This window comes from Suncus etruscus, chromosome 12 (genome assembly GCF_024139225.1).
Source record: "Suncus etruscus isolate mSunEtr1 chromosome 12, mSunEtr1.pri.cur, whole genome shotgun sequence".
Lineage (NCBI taxonomy): Eukaryota > Metazoa > Chordata > Mammalia > Eulipotyphla > Soricidae > Suncus > Suncus etruscus.
In genome coordinates, this window is record NC_064859.1 from 9,153,543 (window position 1) to 9,175,502 (window position 21,960).

Here is a 21,960-nt window from a genome sequence, read left to right on the forward strand (position 1 = left end):
ACACTAGCTGGGTGTCATACAATTCAACTCCAGCTGATAGTGCCTAACATTGATTCCCTCAGGTTAGAGATGTAGTTCTACAAGACTGCCAGCACTTCAATTGCCAATTGTCTTATACTCCTGTATCGCAGGCTCTAAACTGGAGGTTTTCGTGACTCTTTCCTGGGGTTTGAGTCATTTGCTTTTGTGAGACATGGAATTCAGGAAATAAATCTCATTACCAACATCCCTGCTGGATCTGCTGGATCCTTGAATTCCCCTGCTCAGCCGGAGGCCTATCGTTTGCTCTCCCAAGGACATCTTCTCTATCTTCCTGGCACAGTGGCAGCAGGAGACTTGCTCCTTGTTAGGCCCTTATTTACAAGTGTCATTCAATCTAGCCATCAGGGAATGGAGCGATGCTCCGGATATGTGGTCAATCTATAGGGAGCATAAAGAATGGTAGTAGCTGGGAGGGGAGGAGGAAGGAAAAGAGAGAAGAAATGGCTCTTTACAAACCCCCAAATACCAGATTACAGATGCCCAGAGGAAAGCTTGAGCTACCTTGGGCCACAAGCAGGTGTCAGGGTGCTATGCCACATCTGGCCACTGCGTGCCACTGTGAGTCTGTGCTTTTGCCATCAGGTTTTGAAAGAAGGTCTAGCCTTGACTGGCTTCCCCACCTTGCCCACCTCTCCACCCCTGCTTCCTTTCTGCTTGTCTGCCTGTGGGCTGTATTACAACATGGAACGTGTGCATGTGTGTATGTATGCAAGATTATATGTGTTTATTTAATCAAATATAGAGTATATTGAGAATGAACTTTTACTTAAAGAGCTGTTTCAGAGGTTGAACAAGCCTGATTGTCCCACATGTGGAAGAGGGGTCCTGCTTGACCTCAGGAGAAAATCCATCTGTTTCTTTATTTCATAACACAGATTCCCCCACATGACCTGCTACTTTCACACCAGCATATAGAAAATCAGTTCTTTTTTTTTATTTGCTGGAGGCAGGGAGGCACATCTGGTAGTGCTAAGGGCTTATTCCTGGATCTGTGCTCGACAATCACTTTTGGAGGTGCTGGGGAACCGCAGGAATGTCAGGGACCAAACTGAGGCAGGCTGCTTGGAAGGTAAGCACTACCTCTGGTCCAGAAAACTAGTTCTTAACATTGTAGGGGGTGTGCTGGCTAAATAACACGATATTAACATTTGCCCTGAATTACTAGGGATTTCAGAACTTTTCAGGGTAACAGAATACCATGCCCTTCCTTTTATTGGTGTTTTATACTTAAACTATATATTGGTATATGTAATTGATGGGAAAAAACTATTTAGATATAATTAAAGATGCCTTTATATCCCATTCTACTTTTATACTCCAATTATTAGGTATATTAAGAATAGGCCAGGGAATAATATTAGGGACCCCCAAGAAAAAATGATTTAAAGTGTATATGTATCCTTCAAGTCCTCATTCTGATAAATTTTAAATATAAGTTTATTATAAATAAATTATAATATATATTTATCTACATAGTATTTCTATACTTAGATAAAAGGATTTATTTGACACACTCGATGCTCAGAGGTTACTCCTTGCTATGCACTTGGGAATTACTTCTAGCGGGCTGAAGGGGCCATCTGGGATGCTGGGGATAGAGCCCAAATTGGTCTTGTGCAAGGCAAGAACCCTACTCACTTTCTTTTCTCTCTATCCCCTTTAGAAAGGTTACTAATATACTTAAGTGCCTACACTTAATTAACATAAATTAAAAATCAGTGCACACAAAACCAAAAGCTATGAGAAAAAGTGAAAATTTAAAAGTATTAAATATTGGGCTCCCAGAGAGATTATATAGTGGATATGGTGCTTGCCTTGTAAGCAGCCAACCTGACTTTCTCTCTAACTCCACTTGTAGTATATTAACCCCACCATGAATGATCTCTGAGCACACAGCTTTGTGTGACCTAACACTTTGCTTCTGAAATAAAAATATTAAATATTTTAATCGCTCAAATGGCTTTTGAATTTTATAATCTGGAGCCAGAGAGATAGCACAGCGAGCGGTAGGGCATTTGCCTTGCACACAGCTGGCCCAGGACAGATGGATGGTGGTTGAATCCTGGCATTCCATATGGTCCCCTGAGGCTGCCAGGAGTGATTTCTGAGCACAGAGCCAGGAGTAACCCATGAGCGCCACTGGGTGTGACCTAAAAACTAATGTGTGTGTGTGTGTGTGTGTATATAATTTGAGAAATTATTACCATTAGTAAACAGGCAAATTTATATTATAAATTTGATATTATAATTTAAGATAAAATGTTTAGTTTTAATAATATGGTTACCATATTAATTTTTGATTGCACTGATGAACAAAGTCACTGCACCCTCAGTACCAGAGTACCCTAGACCCTCCATCATAATTCCTGTGCTCATCTAGTTAGCTTCTTTCCTCCCAACATGTTAAGTGAATAATTTAGGAAGAGAACAGATACCAGATGGTCTCATCCATCTATAGTGCACAGAGAAACAAGACAATAGAATAAATAATATCTAATGAGACCAAACTCTTAGCCTTTGTAAAACAGAGCACATTTAGCATTAATGTGTTTTTTTTTATCTTTGCTATACCTACACTTTATATTTCATGTTATGTATCTCTCTACTTTATACTTATCTTTCTAGTGGCATCTAGCTTTGCTAATGAGCAGTTTGCTTTATCTTTTAGTCATTTCTGCAGACAGACCCCTTTCCTCTAGTTTGTTTTTGCTTTTATGTTACACCCCATAGTGCTCAGGTTTCACTCCTGGCTCCATGCTTATGAATCACTCCTAGTGGGACATGGAGTGTCAGGATGGAACCTGGTTTTTGCCCTGTACAAGGCAAGTACCCTACTCACTGTACTATTGCTATGCCCACCCCACCCCCATTTATTTTTAAAAAGAATTTGTCCTTATTAGTGATATTTTGCAATTGTACCATACGTCTAGTTGTGACATTATTCTCTTACAAATTTATTGCAAATTGGCTAGAAAGATAACACAAAAAGTAGGATGCTTGCCTTAAATATTCATGCTTTAATTTCTTGTCCAACACTCGTGTTGTGCTAAATATCATGCTACTTGCCAAGCCTAGTGGACTCTTTTTAAATATCCAGAAGGCTGGAGAAGCTTTGGCTGTGTGGAACCAAGTATGTCTGGTTTCTAGGTTTGAATTAGTAGAACCTTTTTGGGATCAGGCAGGTCCAGTCCCTATCCTGATGGAGAGCACAGCATTACGACCTCCCACCTCCTCTTTCTCTTGAATTTAAATGGCCTGGCCTTATGAACAATTCCAGAGAAATGTGACTGCCACACAGAATGTGGCAGGCCAGAGACGCCATGGTGCTTAATGGTCCTAGTGATGGAAGTGTGCAGCCACATATGTGGCCATAAGATATCTCCACATTTCACAGTATTGACAGCCCAGTAGGAACATAAAAATTACACAGGAAAGTTATGCAGAAGCCCACTAAGCACAATTTGTGAAAACAATCACACAGAAGGCTTCATAAATACCTAATAGCTCAGCAAATCTTTTTTTTCTAATTTTTTTCTTTATTTAAACATCTTGATTACATAAATGATTGTGATTAGGTTTCAGTCATGTAAAGAAAACCCACCTTCACCAGTGCAACGTTCCCACCACCAATGTCCCAAATCTCCCTCCATCCCACCCCACCCCCACCTGTACTCCAGACAAGCTTTCCAGTTCCCTCATTCATTCACATGATTATGGTAGTTCTCTGTGTAGTTATTTCTATAGTTGCACTACTCTTTGTGGTGAGCTTCATGAAGTGAGCTGGAAGTTCCAGCCCTCCTCTCATTGTCTCTGAGGATTGTTGCAAAAATGACTTTTATTTTTCTTAAAACCCATAGATGAGTGAGACTATTCTGCATCTCTCTCTCTCCCTCTGACTTATTTCACTCAGCATAATAGATTCCATGTACATCTATGTACAGGAAAATTTCATGACTTCATCTCTCCTGACAGCTGCATAATATTCCATTGTGTATATATACCAAAGTTTCTTTAGCCATTCGTCTGTTGAAGGGCATCTTGGTTGTTTCCAGAGCCTGGCTATTGTGAATAGTGCTGCAATAAATATAGATGTGAGGAAGGAGTTTTTGTATTGTATTCTTGTGTTCTTAGGGTATATCCTTAGGAGTGGAATAGCTGGGTCGGTCGAATGGGAGTTCAATTTCCAGATTTTGGAGGAATCTCCATATCACTTTCATAGAGGTTGGACTAAACGGCATTCCCACCAGCAGTGGATAAGAGCTCCTTTCTCTCCACATCCCCACCAGCACTGATTGTTCTCATTCTTTGTGATATGTGCCAATCTCTGTGGTGTGAGGTGGTATCTCATTGTTGTTTTGATTTGCATCTCCCTGATGATTAGTGATGAGGAGCATTTTTTCATGTGCCTTTTGGCCATTTGTATTTCTTTCTTTTTTTTTCAAAGTGTCTATTCATTTCTTCTCCCCATTTTTTGATGGGATTGGATTTTTTTTCTTGTAAAGTTCTGTCAGTGCCCTGAATATTTTGGATATTAGCCCCTTATCTGATGGGTGTTGGGTGAATAGTTTTTCCCACTCGGTGGGTGACTCTTGTATCCTGGTCACTATTTCTTTTGAGGTGCAGAAGCTTCTCAGTTTAATGTATTCCCATCTATTGATCTCTGCTTCCACTTGTTTGGAAAGTGTAGTTTCCTCCTTGAAGATGCCTTTAGTCTCAATGTCATGGAGTGTTTTACCGACATGTTGTTCTATATACCTTATGGTATCAGGTCTGATATCAAGGACTTTAATCCATTGGATTTTACCTTCATACATGATGTTAACTGGGGGTCTATGTTCACTTTTTTTGCAAGTGGCTAACCAGTTCTGCCAGCACCACTTGTTGAAGAGATTTTCCCTGCTCCACTTAGGATTTCTTGCTCCTTTGTCAAAAATTAGGTAATTGTATGTCTGAGAACTCAAGCCTATTCCACTGATCTGAGGGTCTGTCTTTATTCCAATACCATGCTGTTTTGATAACTATTGCTTTGTAGTACAGTTTAAAGTTGGGGAAAGTAATGCCTACCATTTTCCTTTTCCCTAGGAGTACTTTAGCTATCCAAGGGTGTTTATTGTTCCAGATGAACTTCATAAGTGTTTGATCCACTTCTTTGAAGAATGTCATGGGTATTTTTAAGGGGATCGCATTAAATCTGTATAATGCTTTGGGGAGTATTGCCATTTTAATGATGTTAATCCTGCCAATCCATGAGCAGGGCAAGTGTTTCCATTTCTGTGTGTCCTCTCTTATTTCTTGGAGCAGGGCTTTATAGTTTTCTTTGTATAGGTCCTTCACGTCTTTGGTCAAGTTGACTCCAAGATATTTGAGTTTGTGTGGCACTATTGTGAATGGGATTGCTTTCCTGACTTCCATCTCTTTCCTATCATTATTGGTGTATGAAAAGGCCATTGATTTCTGTAGGTTGATTTTGTAGCCTGCCACCTTGCTATATGAATCTATTGTTTCTAGAAGCTTTTTGGTAGAGTCTTTAGGGCTTTCTAAGTAGAGTATCATGTCGTCTGCAAACCATGAAAGCTTGACTTCTTCCTTTCCTATCTGGGTTCCCTTGATATCTTTTTCTTGCCTGATCACTATAGCAAGAACTTCCAGTACTATGTTGAAGAGGAGTGGTGAGAGAGAACAGCCTTGTCTTGTACCAGAATTTAGAGAAAAGGCTTTTAGTTTTTCTCCATTGAAGATAATATTTGCCATTGGCTTGTGGTAGATGGCTTCAACTATATTGAGAAAGGTTCCTTCCATTCCCATCTTGCTGAGAGTTTTAATCAAGAATGGGTGTTGGACCTTATCAAATGCTTTCTCTGCGTCTATTGATATGATCATGTGATTTTTATTTTTCTTCTTGTTGATGTTGTGTATGATGTTGATAGATTTACGGATGTTAAACCATCCTTGCATTCCTGGGATGAAACCTACTTGGTTGTAGTATATGATCTTCTTGATGATGCATTGGATCCTATTTGCCAGAATTTTGTTGAAGATCTTTGCATCAGCATTCACCAGGGATATTGGTCTGTAATTTTCTTTTTTGGCAGCATCTCTGTCTGGTTTTGGTATCAAGGTGATGTTGGCTTCATAAAAGCTGTTTGGGAGTGTTCCCATTTTTTCAATTTCATGGAAGAGCCTGGCTATGATTGGTAGTAGCTCCTCTTGAAAGATTTGAAAAAATTCATTAGGAAATCCATCTGGGCCTGGGCTTTACTTTTTGGGCAGATTACATAAATTTTGATTACAGTTTTAATTTCCTCAGTAGTGATGGGGGTGTTTAGATATGCTACATCCTCCTTACTTAAATGTGGAAGGTTATGTGTCCAAGAATTTTTCCATTTCTTCTAGGTTATCATGTTTAGTAGCATAAAGTTTCTCAAAGTAGTCTCTGATTACCCTTTGGATCTCTGCAATATCTGTCGTGATCTCCCCCTTTTCATTTCTAATACGGGTTATCAGATTTCTCTCTCTTTCTTTGTGACTTTTCCCAATGGTCTATCAATCTTGTTTATTTTTTCAAAGAACCAACTTCTGCTTTTGTTGTTCTTTCAGATTGTTTTTTGGTTTTTCACTTCATTGAGTTCTGCTTTCAGCTTTGTTATTTCCTTCTGTCTCCCTATTTTTGGTTCCATTTGTTGGTCATTTTCTAATTTTTTGAGCTGCATCATTAAGTTATTCATGTATGCCCCTTGTTCCTTCCTGATGTGTGCTTGTAGAGCTATACATTTTTCTCTCAGTACTGCTTTTGCTGTGTCCCATAGATTCTGGCAGTTTGTGTCTTAATTATCATTTGTTTCCAGGAAAGTTTTGATTTCCTTTTTGATTTCATCTCGGACCCACTGGTTGTTCAGTAGCAGGGTGTTTAATTTCCAATTGTTAAAGTTTTTCTTCTGTGTGGCTTTGTAGTTCACATCTAATTTCAGAGCCTTGTGGTCAGCAAAGGTAGCCTGCAAGATTTCTATTCTCTTGATTTTATGGAGGTATGTTTTATGTGTCAGCATGTAGTCTATTCTGGAGAATGACCCATGTACATTGAAAAATATGTATCCAGGTTTTTTGGGATGGAGTGTTCTGTATATATCTACTAGTCCTCTTTTTTTTCATAACTCTTTTCAGGGCTAGTATGTTTTTGTTGGGTTTCAGTCTGGTTGACCTATCAATTGTTGATAGGGCTGTGTTGAGGTCTCCCACAATTATTGTGTTATTATTGATTTCTTCTTTCAGATTTGTCAGTAATTGTATTAGATAATTTTCTGGTCTCTCATTGAGTGCATATATGTTTAATAGTCTTGATTTTTTCCTGTTGCACATATCCCTTGATTAGTACATAGTATCCATCTTTGTCCCTTACCACTTTTCTGAGTATAAAGTTGGTGTCATCAGATATTAATATGGCCACCCCAGCTTTTTTGAGGGTTTTGTTTGATTGGATGATTTTCCTCCAGCCTTTGGTTTTGAGTCTATGTTTGTTCTGACTATTCAGATGTGTTTCTTGTAGGCAGCAGAAGGTTGGATTCATCTTTTTGACCCATTTTGCCACTCTGTGTCTTTTAATTGGTGAATTTAGTCCATTGACATTGAGGGAAATGATTGTCATAGGATTTAATGTCATCTTTGTAGATAAGTTTGCTGTGTTTGTTGGTCTCTCTTGTCTTAGAGTAGACCTGTCAGTTTTTCCTTTAAGGCTGGTTTATCATCTGTGAAGTTTCTGAGCTGTTGTTTATCCATGAAGCTACGTATTCTTCCTTCAAACCTGAACGTGAGTCGGGCTGGGTGCAGTATTCTCGGTGAGGCATTCATTTCATTCAGTCTTGTCACAATATCCCACCACTGTCTTCTGTCCTTGAGTGTTTCTTCTGACATGTCTGCTATAAGTCTTAGGGATGCTCCTTTGAATGTAATTTCCCTTTTTAATCTTGCTGCTTTCAGTATTCTATCTCTATCTGTGGGATTTGTCATTGTAATGAAGATGTGTCTTGGGGTATTTTTCTTTGGGTCTCTTTTAACTGGTATTCTTTGGGCATGTAGGATTTGATTGCATGTAATCTTTAACTCTGGGAGTATCTCTTTGATGATATCTTTGACAGTTGATTCTTCCTGGAGATCTCCTACCTGGGTCTCTGGAACTCCAATGATTCTTATGTTGTTTCTGTTGAATTTATCAAAGACTTCTATTTTCATCTGTTCACATTCCTTGAGTACTTTTTCCATTGTCTGTTCGTTTGTCTTAATTTTCTTTTCCAATTTCTTCTGTTGTGTTGAGTTTTTCTGCATCACATCTTCCAGTACTCCAATTCTCTCCTCAGCTGCTGATACCCTGTTGACGAGGCTATCCATTGAGGTTTTCAGTTGAGCTACTGTGTTTTTCAGATCTGGTATTTCAGTTTGGAGTTTTCTGATTTCTGTCTTTTTGTTCTGTTCAGATCGATCTATGCTTTCTTTGAGTTCTTCAAACATCTTCCATATTGCATTTTAAGTTTCTTATCCGAGAAGTTAATCAGGTGGTTGAAATTTATTAGGTCATCTGAGCTTTCGTCTTCATTCTCTGTGCATGGTGTTTGCCTGCGTAATTTCCCCATTGTCACGCTTGTAGTGTGGTTTTTTCCTGTGTGTTGTGGTGGGGTTCATTGGTTAGAGTGTGCGGCCGCGAAGCAAAGTGAAGCGGCCTCACTCTTCTGCTGCCTCTAGTTGACAGTCCTCAGAGTGAACAAAGGCACAGCAGGGTGGAGCCTCCACAGGCCAGAGAGCTCAGCTTATTGGACAGGGACCCCCACAGCCAGAATATACTCACTGGGCAGCTTCAAAATGCAGTTTTTTGGGGGTGCACTCCCTAGTCCTCTGAGGAAACCTTCAGAGATTCAGAAACAGGGATTCAGATGCAGGAGAAGTTTCCCTTGAGGTCCTCAGAGTGAACAACCTCAGCAAATCTTCTGACAGTAACAAGTAAGACCATTATGAGGTATATGTTATAACAAGCAATAAAAACATGAATTATTTTGTACTTTCTAGGCAAGCTATGTGTGGGATAGGTAACTTGGGACATTAGTGGAGGGAAGATCATACTGGTGGTGGGATTGGTGTTGGAATATCGAGTACCTAAAATGACTATATTATGAGTTTCTTTGTAAATAATGGCGTTTAAATAAAATTTCAGACAGGAAAAAAATATCCAGAAGGCAAATTGCTAAAGTATCTACTGTAAGGCAGACTATAACTGGTTTCTGCTCTGTCACTCCTAGCTATTCATACTGAGCATGTTCTTGAATCTTTCTGAAACTTTATTTATATGATGACATGCCTAAAACCAGAGGGCTTTATTCAGAGTAAATTCAGAGTAAAAATAAAACAGTAAGTTCAGGAATGCTGTGTAAAATTTAAGATTGTTAGAAAAAATTTGGAGGCAGCATGTAGCTTTCAGTTACATGAATGAAATTTTCTATAGATTTCATGCCCCCTTGAGGCTGGAAATGGTCATAGTGTTGGGGTGTGTCTACTTTTCTGGGTGGAGACGGGCAGGAAGGTCCTTTGAAATTGCCTAGAGAAGTAGAGAGGATATAGAGCTAGTACTAGCTAGGCTTTGAGGAGTGTTGTAGCTATAGCAAGTTCTTTTTTGGCTACTAGAAGCTCATCACTGACTTCTGAAGTGACTATATCTGAGTGATGGTGATAAAGAGCAAGTGTCAGAGCCTGGCACCCCAACTCCAACAGAAGTTCTCCTGTGTACAGTGGACCCCATTATCCTGTGGTCAGGCCCAAATCAACAAGCACTATATTTTCTCCTTTGCATAAATACCTATCATAATGTTGATTTTTAAAATTAGACATAGTAAGAGCAGCACTAGCTCATAATAAAATAGAACAACTACAGAAAACTACTGTAGTAAAAGTTAATGCATGATCTGATTTGATATAGCACCTCAAATGACTATTACTTTGGGTAATGGAGCTCATGGACAACAATGCTATCCTATCACTTATCACCCCAAACTTTGTTTTTTTATGCTTCAGTTTTTTCTCTATAAAAAGGATATAAGATTTTTAATGCTTCATTGAATATTGTGTTGATTTAGTGCAGTAGCAAAGTCCCTCCAAAAGTGTTATTTTGAGTTTCTAAAGTAGTTTTGCTTTTAAAAATAGATTCCAAAGTTAAAAAAGGATCTCTAGAATGGAAGATCAGGGTCATCCCAGGAATCCAAGGATGCTTTAATATCAGTAAATCAATCAACATAATACACTATATCAACAAAAAGAAAAACAAAAATCATATGACCATATCAATAGATGCAGAGAAAGCTTTTGATAAGGTCCAACACCCATTCTTGATAAAACCCCTCATCAAGATGGAAATCTTCTGGAATCATAATGAAAGACTATCCTAGGCTTTGTCCTATGATCTGTGCAAAAACCAAGACCACCAGTTACAGAAGACTGTTTACAACAACAGTGATGGAACAGAACTGATAGAACCTTAAAGAAAGATGCTAACCTAGGCTTCATCCTAAGACTTGTGAATATCTCAAGATAGAGGCCTGAATCTATCATCCACAACTGAGCAGAAAGTTTCCTGGTACCATAAAAAGTTCTTGGGATGTGAAAAGGAGTGTATTTGGAGCCTGTAGTTATTCCCATGAAAGTATGTTTCAGGGGCGGAGTAACCCTGTATCTTTTAGGCCAAGGGAATTCTCTTTCTAATTTCCCCAATTTACTGTGCCTATGCAAATACCAAACCAAACCAAACAAACAAACAAACAAACAAACAAAATAAAACCTTGCCACACCAGCCCTCCTTTCTTTGCTATTTTATTTTTTATTTCTTTCTCATGGTCATTGTTTGGCTATTGTATTTGTTGCTGTGTGCTATTTTGTAGTTGCTAGTTTTGGTCTTTTGTGTGATATTTGTTTCTTTTTTTGTTTTGTTTTGTCTGTTTTGTTTTGTTGTAGGTTTTTGCTGTTTTATATTTTTTGATTTGCTTTGATTTTTGGTTATGTTTTTCTTCTTTTTTTTTCTTCTTTTTAAATTGATATTTATAACCTCTAGACAGACTACCCCCGATTTTGTTTGTTTGTTTGTTTCTTTCTTTCAAACAGAATCACATAACTTGAATCACCTTGTTATGCCTCATAAATTGAGGGTAAAGAAAAATGGATGAAACCAGAATCAAAAAGTCATATGAACAATGAGTAGAAATAAAAAAGGATCAGATTTAAAACCAAACCCAAAGTCAACGACAACAAGCTATACATAGAGGGGACCAGTTACTCTAGCAGTCTGGGGGGCAAAGGACAGGGATGCTGGGAACTGGGGTAGAGGGAGGATAACTCTTGTGGTGGGATACTCCTGATTTAATACCACTAAATACTGCAAATATTACTGTGAAATATTTGCAATTAACATTGGTCACAATAAAAATTATTTATATATTAAAAAAGATGGGAATGAAAGGAACTTTTCTCAATATTGTCAAGGCCATCTACCACAAGGCAATGGCAAATGTTATTATCAATGGATATAAATTAAAATCCTTTCCCCTAAAATCTGTAAATTTTAATTTTAGTAAAATTTTAGTAAATTTAGTAAAATTAGTAAAATTTTAGTAAATTTTAATTTTAGGTACAAGACTTGCCCTCTCTCACCACTCCTATTCAACATAGTACTGGAAGTACTTGCCATAGCGATTAGGCAAGAAAAAGATATCAAGGGCATCCAGATAGGTAAAGAAGTCAAGCTTTCACTCTTTGCAGATGACATGATACTATATTTAGAAAACCCTAAAGACGCTGTCAAAAAACTTCTAGAAACAATAGAGTCATATAGCAAAGTGGCAGGCTACAAAATTAACATGCAAAAGTCAATAGCCTTCTTATACACCAATAATGATAGAGAAGAAGTGGACAGAGTGATAGCACAACAGTAAGGCATTTGCCTTAATTGCAGCCAAACTGGGACAGACCCACGTTCGATTCCTGGAATCCCATATGGTCCCCTGAACCTCCCAGGAGCAATTTCTGAGTGGAGTAGCCCCTGAGCAATGATGTATGTGGAAAAAAGAAAAGAAAAGAAAAAAAAATAGAATAGAAGAAGATCATAGAGTGTGTTCAACTATGTATTAGTTAAATATATTTTTTACATTTTTGATTTTTGTTTTGTTTTGTACTACTCCCAAAGAATTTCAGGGTTTATTTCTACCTTTGAACTCAAGAATTACTCCTTATAGTACTCAGAGTATCATTCTATATGGGATGCAGATGATTAAACTGGGGCCAGTTGCATGCAACTGCTATATACTTGCTATATAATATAGCTCTGGCCCTCATCAAATATATTCTAAGAGACTTGGAGTTTTCAAACTCTTTGGTCCTATAATAAATCCCTAGTAGTCATTTTATGATTAGTTCATATTGTTAAATGAAAATAAAGATCTCTTTCATTTATGATTATTTCTTTCCTCACTTGCTAATTTACTTCCCATTCCTCAGCATCCAATTCTTCTGTCAGTGCCACATAGCATAGCTGTTCCATGTTGGAGAATCCTTCTTGGGGTAGAATTGTAGCAGGTATCTTGGGTCTATAGTCAGACTTTCTTCATTTTTATTTTAGATTGTGTCTAGATTATGTCTAGAAAATCACCTGACCAAGACACTTCTCTTAATGATCCCTTTCCAAATCTTCCATATATGGAAGATATATTCATCTTTATACCATTACAAATGAGTAGGGCAAAATATAAGGTTTTTTTCTGCTTGAAACATGGATTTTAGTAGGGGCTATCTTGGACCCATTTAGCATATCTCAGCTCTCACGATCTTGTGTTTACTCTTTGGCCATAAAAATGTTGTGAAACAATGAAGCTTCTGCACCTCAAAGGAAATAATGTTTAGGATATAAAAGTCACCCATTGATTGGGAGAAACTATTCGCCCAATACTCATCAGACAGGGATTAATATCTAAGATATACAAGTTACTGGCAGAACTTAACAAGAAAAAAATCTAACCCCATCAAAAAATAGGGAGAAGAAATGAACAATTTGTCAAAGAAGAAATATAAATGGCCAAAAGGCACATGAAAAAAATGCTCCACATCACTAATTATCAGGGAGATGTAAATCAAACCTACAATGAAGTACTATTTTATGCCACAGAGACTGGCACACATCACAAAGATCAAGAATAATAAGTGCTGGTGGGGATGTGGGAAAAAAGGAACTCTTATTCACTGCTGGTGGGAATGCTGTCTAGTCCAGTCCTTATGGAAAACAATATGGAGATTCCTCAAAAAACTGGAAATTGGACTTCCAGATGATCCATCTATACCACTCCTATATATACCCTTGAAACACAAAAACACCTATATTCATCACAGCACTATTTAAATAGCCAGACTCTGGAAACAACCAAGATTCCCTTCAACAGATGAATGGCTAAAGAACCTGTGGCACATATATACAATGTAATATTAGGCAGTTGTCAGGAGAGATGAAGTCATAAAATTTTCCTATACATGGATGGACATGGAAACTATTATGCTGAGGCAAATAAATCAGAGGGAGAGAGAGACACACAGAATAGTCTCACTTATCTATGGGTTTTAAGAAAAATAAAAGACATTATTGTAATAATGCCCAGAGTTGAGGGTCAGAAGGACTGGCTCACGATATGGAGCTCACCTCAATGAGGGGTGAGTGGAGTTAGAACACTAACATGACAAGTGTTAATGAGTGAGAGAAGTAGAATGCCTCTGTCAAATACAGGCAGGGGGTGTAGGTGGAGGAATATGGGGTGCAATGGTGGTGGGAATGTTGCACTGGTGAAGGGGGTATTCTTTTTGTGACTAAAACCCAACTACAGTCATGTTTGTAATCACATTGTGAAACATGAGATGAAGAGCTGATTTTAATTAGGGACTATGGTTGATAGTGTCTCTTGACAAATCTTTGAGGGTGAGGAGAAAGGAATTGATCTCAAATCTTGTGCTGACCTTTGTTTATCTTTTTCAGGAGTAAGAACTCAGCGTTTTTTAGTGATGAAGAAAGATGTTCTCTGTGGGCCCTGGGCAGTGACAGGAAAGCCAAGTCCACCAGCTTCCTCCACATGCTGGCTCAGACGGATATAACATCTGTCTACCAACTTAGTGAGTTTGCCCCACAGCCCTCATGAAAAACCTGACACTCAAGCACAGGGAGCATTCTAGGCTGGATTCAAATCCCTTCTGTGAATTTGGGCCTCTGCCTACTATTTAGTTGGAGATCTGGATCTGTTTGATTGGCAGCATCTTCACTTTAAAGTTTTGGTAATCCTGGGGTTGTGCAGTAATGCCTGCCTACAAACTTTGAGATACGATGGGACCAGGTCAAGGAGGTTGAACCAACACAAGGAGGTTCAGATAGTGATCTTTTCTTTGTCATCCTGGAGAAGAAAAGTTTTTTCATTGTGACTGAGGTTTCTTTTTTGCACTAAAATAGGTCTTGGTCTCTGATGATAAAGATGGAGCATGGCTTTGTTACATCTTTGACATGATTTCTTACCATTTAAAGATTGGAAAATGAGGATCTAGCGAATCAGTGCCTGGGTTGGGGATAAGAATGGTCCTCCACACTTTCTAGTCAGGCCAGCTTACCCACACCAACCTTTCTAATGAGTGGCACATTGACTACGTTAGAACTGAGGTGAGAGGCGAGTGCTTGATTTTCAGCGATGGCAGAATGACTAAAGGAATAAATGAATGAATGAATATGTTTACCCTGGAACTGTGGTTTGAGAGGGATTCTTACTACTCCCATATCTTCAGCAAGGGTAATGTGTGCATACCTGTGTGGATTGATTGAAAGGGACAGATTTTATGGACATAGCAGAGATTCTGCAGAAAAGACCCTCAGATCAGTTTCCAGGAAGAGAGGCTATAGTTGAAATCTGTCTCCAGGCCCAGGAAATTTTTGAGGAGCACAAGTTTTGTGAACCAGTACCCTGTCTTCATATAATCCTACTGCCTTGGTCAGCTTCGTCAGGGAGTGAATCTGGAGGGCAGTTGCCTGATTGGTGGGAATTGAGACCTGATAATCAAGAACCATGGGTATGTGCTGAGGGACAGGGAAGGCAGAAAAGTTGATCTAAAGTCTCCTGAAGTGGCTACTCCCATGATTCGAGGGACCCATAATCTCTTTAGGGCCTACCAGTTTGGGGTTCACCTGTCGGCATGGACATGGTTGCCTCTTCTGACCTAACCTTAATTCTGTCCTTCATTCCTCTTTAGGTGGGTTTGAAGCCATCCAGAATCTTCCAAACGATCTGAGTGGTGAGTAGTGATTATGCCAAGTCTGATCTCATTCTTCAGGACCTTGTCCTGTCCTTTAACCCAGAGCTGGCCACCATGGTTGCAGGAGTTCAGGGTCCAACTCTGCCTGTCCTTACAGCACCCCTGCCTGAGGGCACCAGGGAGGCCAGGCCTGCAGGGGCCTGGCAGGAGCACCTAGCTGTGGGCTCCAGAGGATCCAGCAGCTCCGAGGACTCTTGCCTGGAAGGGGAGCTCCTCTCAGCTGCCTCAGACAACTATCACCTGCCAGAGCCCGATGACCTCAATGCCCCGGAACTGCTTGTGGACCTCAATACTGGTCAGGAGGAGGAGGAGGAGGTTGAGGATTTCGCCCCGCTTTTGTCTTTTCTGGATCACGAGGGTTATGCTGACCACTTCAAGAGCCTCTATGATTTTCCCTTCTCTTTCCTCACATCTTCCTTTTACAGCTTTTCTGAAGAGGATGAGCTGGTGACCTACCTGGAAGCATCCAGGAAGTGGGCCAAGCGGAGCCATATGACCTGGGCCCATGCACGACTCTGCTTTATCCTTGGCAGACTGAGCATCAGGAAGATCAAACTTTCTCAGGCCAGAGTGTACTTCGAGGAGGCTTTGCACATCCTTGATGGGGCTTTTGAGGACCTCCCCTTGGCAGCAGCTCTCTACATCAATGTGGCTGCTATTTACCTGAGGCAGAGGCTGCGGCAGAAAGGCTCTGCTCTGTTGGAGAAGGCAGGCGTGCTGTTGGCCTGCCTGCCTGACCGAGAATTTAGTTCCAAGAGTGAGCTGGATGTGGTGGCCTATGTGCTGCGTCAGGGCATTGTGGTGGGCAGCAGTCCCCTGGAAGCCAGGGCCTGTTTTCTAGCCATCCGACTGCTCCTGAACCTTGGCCAGCATGAGGAGGTGCTGCCCTTTGCCGAGCGCCTGCAGCTCCTGTCTGGACACACCCTGGCCTCAAATGCAGTGGCGACCATCTTGAGCTTTCTGTATGACAAAAAGTATCTTCCACACCTAGCAGTGGCCTCTGTCCGGCAATCTGGCACTCTCAGTGCCCAAGGAACAGCTCCTTCTATATGGCAGGCCCACCTGGTCCTCCAGAACACTGCTAAGCTCCGTGGTCTCCCCTCCCCAACTTGTGGCGAACTTTCTGCCTTGGCCTGCCCATCTCTCAGGCAGGCTCTGGCTGCCTGTGAGGAGCAGGCAGATCGGGTGACCCAGAGGGCCCTGTGTCTCATTCTGTCCAAAGTGCACCTCCAGTATAATTCTCCTGAAGGTGCCATCTACTATCTGAGCCAGGCTCTGGTGCTGGGGAAGCTGCTTGGTGAGCAAGAAGCTTTTGAATCTTCCCTCTGCCTGGCCTGGGCCTATCTCTTAGCCAGTCAGGCCAAGAAGGCTGTAGACATCCTGGAGCCACTGTTGTACTCCTTGAAGGAGACTGAGAGTATTGCCCAAAAAGGAGTGGTCCATAACCTCCTGGGACTTGCACATCAGAGGGAAGGCCGGTTGAATAGGGCTGCCAAGAATTACTTACGTGCCCTGAACAGAGCTCAAGAGATGGGAGACGTTCGCAACCAGGCTGTGACTCTGGCTAACCTCGGACACCTGACTCTCAAGTCCCAGACTCAGCAGCCGGCCCAGTGCTATCTCCTGCAGGCCGTTGGCCTTTACTCAGAACTGCAGGCCAATATGGAGACAGACCTGGAACTGGTACAGGTGCTGCTTTGGTTGGCCCAGGCACTGGTGTTTGGACACCAATTGTCTTGCAGTCAACTTTGTTATGAACTAGCACTGATGTTTGGGTTAAGGCATCAACACCTAAAAAGTAAGTATGTGAGAACTGTTGAGATTCTTTTGAGACGAATCTGAGAGCATTTCTTGTCCTAGTATGTCTCTGGTTATCTCATTCTTATCCCTGCTTTATGTTCAGGTCAGCTTCAGGTCACCAAATCCCTCTGCCATTTCTACAGCTCAGTGTACCCCAACCCTGAGGCCTGCATCACCTACCATGAACATTGGCTATCTCTGGCTCAGCAACTCAGAGATAGAGAGATGGAGGGGAGGCTGCTGGAATCCCTTGGGCAGCTCTACCGAAACTTAAACACAGCCAGGTGAGTCTGAGCTTAAGGACCAGCTGGAAATGGCATTTCTTCTTTATGCTTGGAAAATCAAGGTCAAGTGTATATGGCTTGTTTATGATATCATAGATGAGAACTCAGGCTCTGGTGTCAGCCATCACCCATTATCAAGAGCTGCTATGCCTTCTTGCCTCAGTTTCCTCATTTGTTTGAGGAGGTGCTCAGAGTATCTACCTCAGAGCACTGTTTTGAAGAATAAATGAGATATTGTGAATGAAATTCTGGCCTGGACTCACAGAAAGGACTTGAGGACTGAGTTCTGCTACATTGGCATGTGTGTTTAAATAACCACCCACCATGTGACCAGAGCAGAGGGTTCACACTTCAGGATTGGAAAAACTCCTGTGGTTCTTTGTTACTCAGATGGTTGGTATCAGGGAAAGGATAACTTTAATCTTACCAACCTAAGGAAAGCAGAGATAAAGAATTTCATGGTAAGAAAGGTTTGATTGGGACTGGAGAGATAGCCTGGAGGTAAGGCATTTGCCTTGCATGCAGAAGGATGGTGGTTCAAATTCCGGCATCCCATATGGTCGCCCGAGCCTGTCAGGAGCGATTTCTGAGCATAGAGCCAGGAGTGGCCCCTGAGTGATGCCGGGTGTGACCCAAAAACCAAAAAAAAGAAAAAAAAAAAAGAAAGGTTTGATTGGACCTGACCTTAGAAAGAAATAGAAAAGAATGAAATTACTTTGCCAGTTAGTTAAGACACTCAGGTTATAAGGACATACTAAGTTGTAGAATCAACAAATAAAAGAGGGTTTGGCTCTTTGGCTTAATTTTGTTGGCAAAAGAGTCAATGAAACATTTTTTTGTTGGCAGTGAGACAGAATTTGTTTTGCGGTTGACTTATCTACATGCTCTCAAATGGCTTTTGCTTGCTTGTTTGTCTCAGAGGATCATACGGAATCTTGGGGATTGAACATTGCAGCATTGGACAATTGAGCAACCTTGAAGGTTAGGGGCAATAGCCCCATACAGTTATAAATATGTCTTAGTTATTTTTGTTTGTTTGTATTGGTTTGGGACAAACTTGGTGATGCTCAGGTAGTATTCCTAGCTCTTTACTAAGAAAAAACTCCTGGTGGGCTTGGAAGAACATGTGAAGTGCCAAAGGATGAAACATGGATAGCATTATGCATGACATGTACCCTACTCACTGTACTGTCTCTCCATCCACACTTTTTTATGCATGTAGTCTTTGTCTCCCCTAAGCTTATTATGAAAATAAGTTTGCTTGAACTCCTTATTGAAGACATGACTATGTGCATTTACTCTTCATGAAGCAGACGTGGGCCATTATGTAGGTCATCCTCTTCCTGGACCAGGCTGAGGAGGAGAAAGTATTTTCTGCACTTGTCCCGCATTTCTCAATTATGGGCTCTTCCAGATATGTAGGATATCCTGGGGTTTTTCCGAACCTTTTCTGAGCATGTTATTCCCCTTTTCTTTCTGTTCTTTATATATTTGTCTTCATGTTTTATTAATTCATCTACTTATTTATTTCTTCATTCTAGCTTCTTGTTTGTTCCCAATGCTTTCGCCATCACCACATGTGTTAGGCAATCACTGTTGGTATTTTGGACAAAAGACCTTAGGTGAAAGGGTAGTATATATATTGAGGGCTCTGGGTCACGTTTAATAAAAACAAGTCCTGTGAGTAGAGTAGAGGTTTCATGGAATTTCTGGATTTACCACATAGTGATGGTTCAGGGGAACAGAACTTTGGAAAATTTAAGCTCTTCATGCACTCTCCCCCAGTGGCTGATTAGCTGCTGGTTCTCTCTCTCTCTCTCTTTTTCTCTCTCTGTCTCTCTCTCTTTCTCTCTCTCTGTCTCTGTCTCTTTTCCTCTCTCTCTCTCTGTCTCTGTCTCTCTTTCTCTCTCTCTGTCTCTGTCTCTCTCTCTTTCTCTCTCTGTCTCTCAGTTTTTGGATCACACCTGGTGGTGCTCAGGGGTTACTCTTGGCTCTGCACTCAGAAATCACTCCTGGCAGGCTCAGGGGACCATATGGGATGCCAGGGATTGAACTGGGTCCTTCCCAGGTCAGCTGTGTGCAAGGCAAATGCCTTGCCACTGTGCTATCCCTCTGGCCCAGCTTCTGGTTTTCTAACTCCCTTGGTTGCCAGGATTTGGTTCAGCTATTGAGCTGGTAAGGGGGAGATGCCTCCAGTTAGAGAAAATAAAAAAGAAACTAAATTCAGTGTTGTTAACAAGATTCAGGTCTTTTTCAAAAATAGGTACTTCCTCAAGTTGCTGAAAGTCATTTCCAGAATCTGGCAAACTATGATTGTGGCCCCTTTACCCCATTGCTTATAGAAGTTGAGAGTTGATACAAATGAGAATCTTTTAAAACAGGCACTGGATAATTCTAAACTCTGAGATTTTTACTTGTCTAGTTGGGAGGGTCTAAGCAATCACTTCTGCTTTACCCATGATATGAGACTAAGAAGACTAAAGACACTTAGATGTCAGAAGACACCTTTGCAAGTCTAAGTTCACATCCCTCCCTGTGTGGCATGCTGGATTCATCAGGGAAATGCTTGAATGCCATCATAAAGAATCTTTAAAAATTGTAGGAACATTGGACTGGACCATTATGTAATGATATGTATTTTTATTGTGTATACTAAGAGCGCTTGAGACATTCACCCCAATCTGCAAATAAATACAATGAAAGAACCAAGAGCAGCTTCCAGACAGACAACCAGGTATATATAAGCAGAGGGAAACAGTAGTTTAGCTCTGTGCTTCCTCTGATTGAAAGGGAACGGGAGTGGCAGGAGAGTCTTCCTGTCTGATGGCAGAACATGCACCAGTGAAATATGTTTACAGGAGCACTTTCCCTCCTGAATTTGAATTCTGAGAGGCATTCCCTAAGAAGAATTTGATACTATGGACATATTTCTTCACTGACACTTCCACAAATAAATTTTATTCTCACAAAGCTCAAAGCTACTACAGATTCAGGCAGGAAGTTCCCAGTGAGGCAGCAGCATGGGTTTACAGGGAACTAACTTTCATGGAGTGTGGGGTGTGCCAGTGGAGATATCCAGAAGGGGGAATCTAAGGAGATTTCAATTTGTCTGTGCACAGCAGTGTAGGAGGAATATGGTGAATGATGAGCTGGTGCTGCCCAGCAAGTACAGCCTTTGGGTTGGGAACAGAGCTAACTGTGTCTACCTCAGTGTTTCTCAGAGTGGGTGAAGTCCTTCCTGGAAGGTACTAGAATGATCCCGAGATAGTGGTATTTACCATGACTATTGTGTGTGTGTGTGTGTGTGTGTGTGTGAATATGTGTATGCACTTTCTTTTAATATATTTTTTATTTAAGTAAAATGATCATAGTTGGGTTACAGTCACAAACAGAACACTCCCCTTCACCAGTATAACATTCCCCCCTCCCATTATCCCCCTCCCTCCTTCCCAACCCCTGCTTGTATTCGAGACAGGCATTCTACTATAGTTATTTATTTTTAAATTCAGTAAATTGTTTTTTTCTTTTCCTAAATGATAAGGGTTAAAAATTTAGTAAAGGTTTGACAGTGGCATTCACTGTTGTTTGCATAGGCCCAGAAAAATATGGAGAAAACAGAAAAAAAAAATCCTTGGCCTGATTACAAGAAGGCCTCACCCCCAAGTTTATTGGCATAAGACCCACTCTGGGCTCCAGGCACACCAGTCTGTTCATCCCGAGTCATTCTCCGTGGTCCCGGTGAAATCTTTTTGAAATTTGAAGTCCTGGTGAAACTTTTTCACACTTTAGCTGTTGTTGGTATCAGGTTCCTAAATTTAAGGATTCTGGATTCTATGCATTTCTTTCATTGAAGTCAGGCTGATGTGGAGCATCCTCTGGTTTCAGCACACCATTAGATGCGGAGCAATCTGCCCTGCAAACAGGCTGTTGCCGAGTCGTCTGGGTATTAGAGCACTCTGGAGTAAGTCAATGCCAGAGCTGTGGTAGGTCTTCCTTGGTAGAGGTCTGGATCCTGGTAATGTTATAGACAATTGTGGTTGTTTCCATAGATGTTATCCATTGTTCAGGGGTGTATAGGCAATGCCCATTCTTCCGAGACCTAAGCCAAATCATTATGCCAATGTACAAGGGTATAAGGCCTAACTGCATTACCAAATTTGTGTTCCCATCTCTATTAGATAAGAACTTGTTTGCATATGTATTATTTTCCCATTTTAATGTGCCTATGCAAAAGAAAAACAATGCCACAGATATTGTTGGTGCAACTGGGACCGACAAATAAAGTCCAACATTCCCCGTAACTTGTTTCAAACATGAATTCTATACAGAGATACTCTTCTACCAGTAGTGTTTATAAAACAGATCTCAAAGGGGCAAAGCAAACAATCAAATAAAAAAACCAGTGGGCAAAATTATCACTATATAAGAGGATATTTGAAAAGAGTTATAGATGTTAAGGGGATACATCTGAGATATA

The 21,960-nt window shown here is 40.7% G+C and overlaps 1 protein-coding gene across 1 annotated transcript in view; it reads left to right on the forward strand.

The window, feature by feature from the left end:
• Window positions 1-21,960, forward strand: part of SH3TC2 (SH3 domain and tetratricopeptide repeats 2) — a 78,333-nt gene that overhangs the window by 40,948 nt on the left and 15,425 nt on the right. The window contains exons 9-12 of the mRNA XM_049785152.1: window positions 14,084-14,217; window positions 15,337-15,378; window positions 15,497-17,197; window positions 17,303-17,483. Of these exons, the coding sequence (XP_049641109.1) occupies window positions 14,084-14,217; window positions 15,337-15,378; window positions 15,497-17,197; window positions 17,303-17,483 (2,058 nt within the window). The remainder of the gene's footprint in view (window positions 1-14,083; window positions 14,218-15,336; window positions 15,379-15,496; window positions 17,198-17,302; window positions 17,484-21,960) is intronic.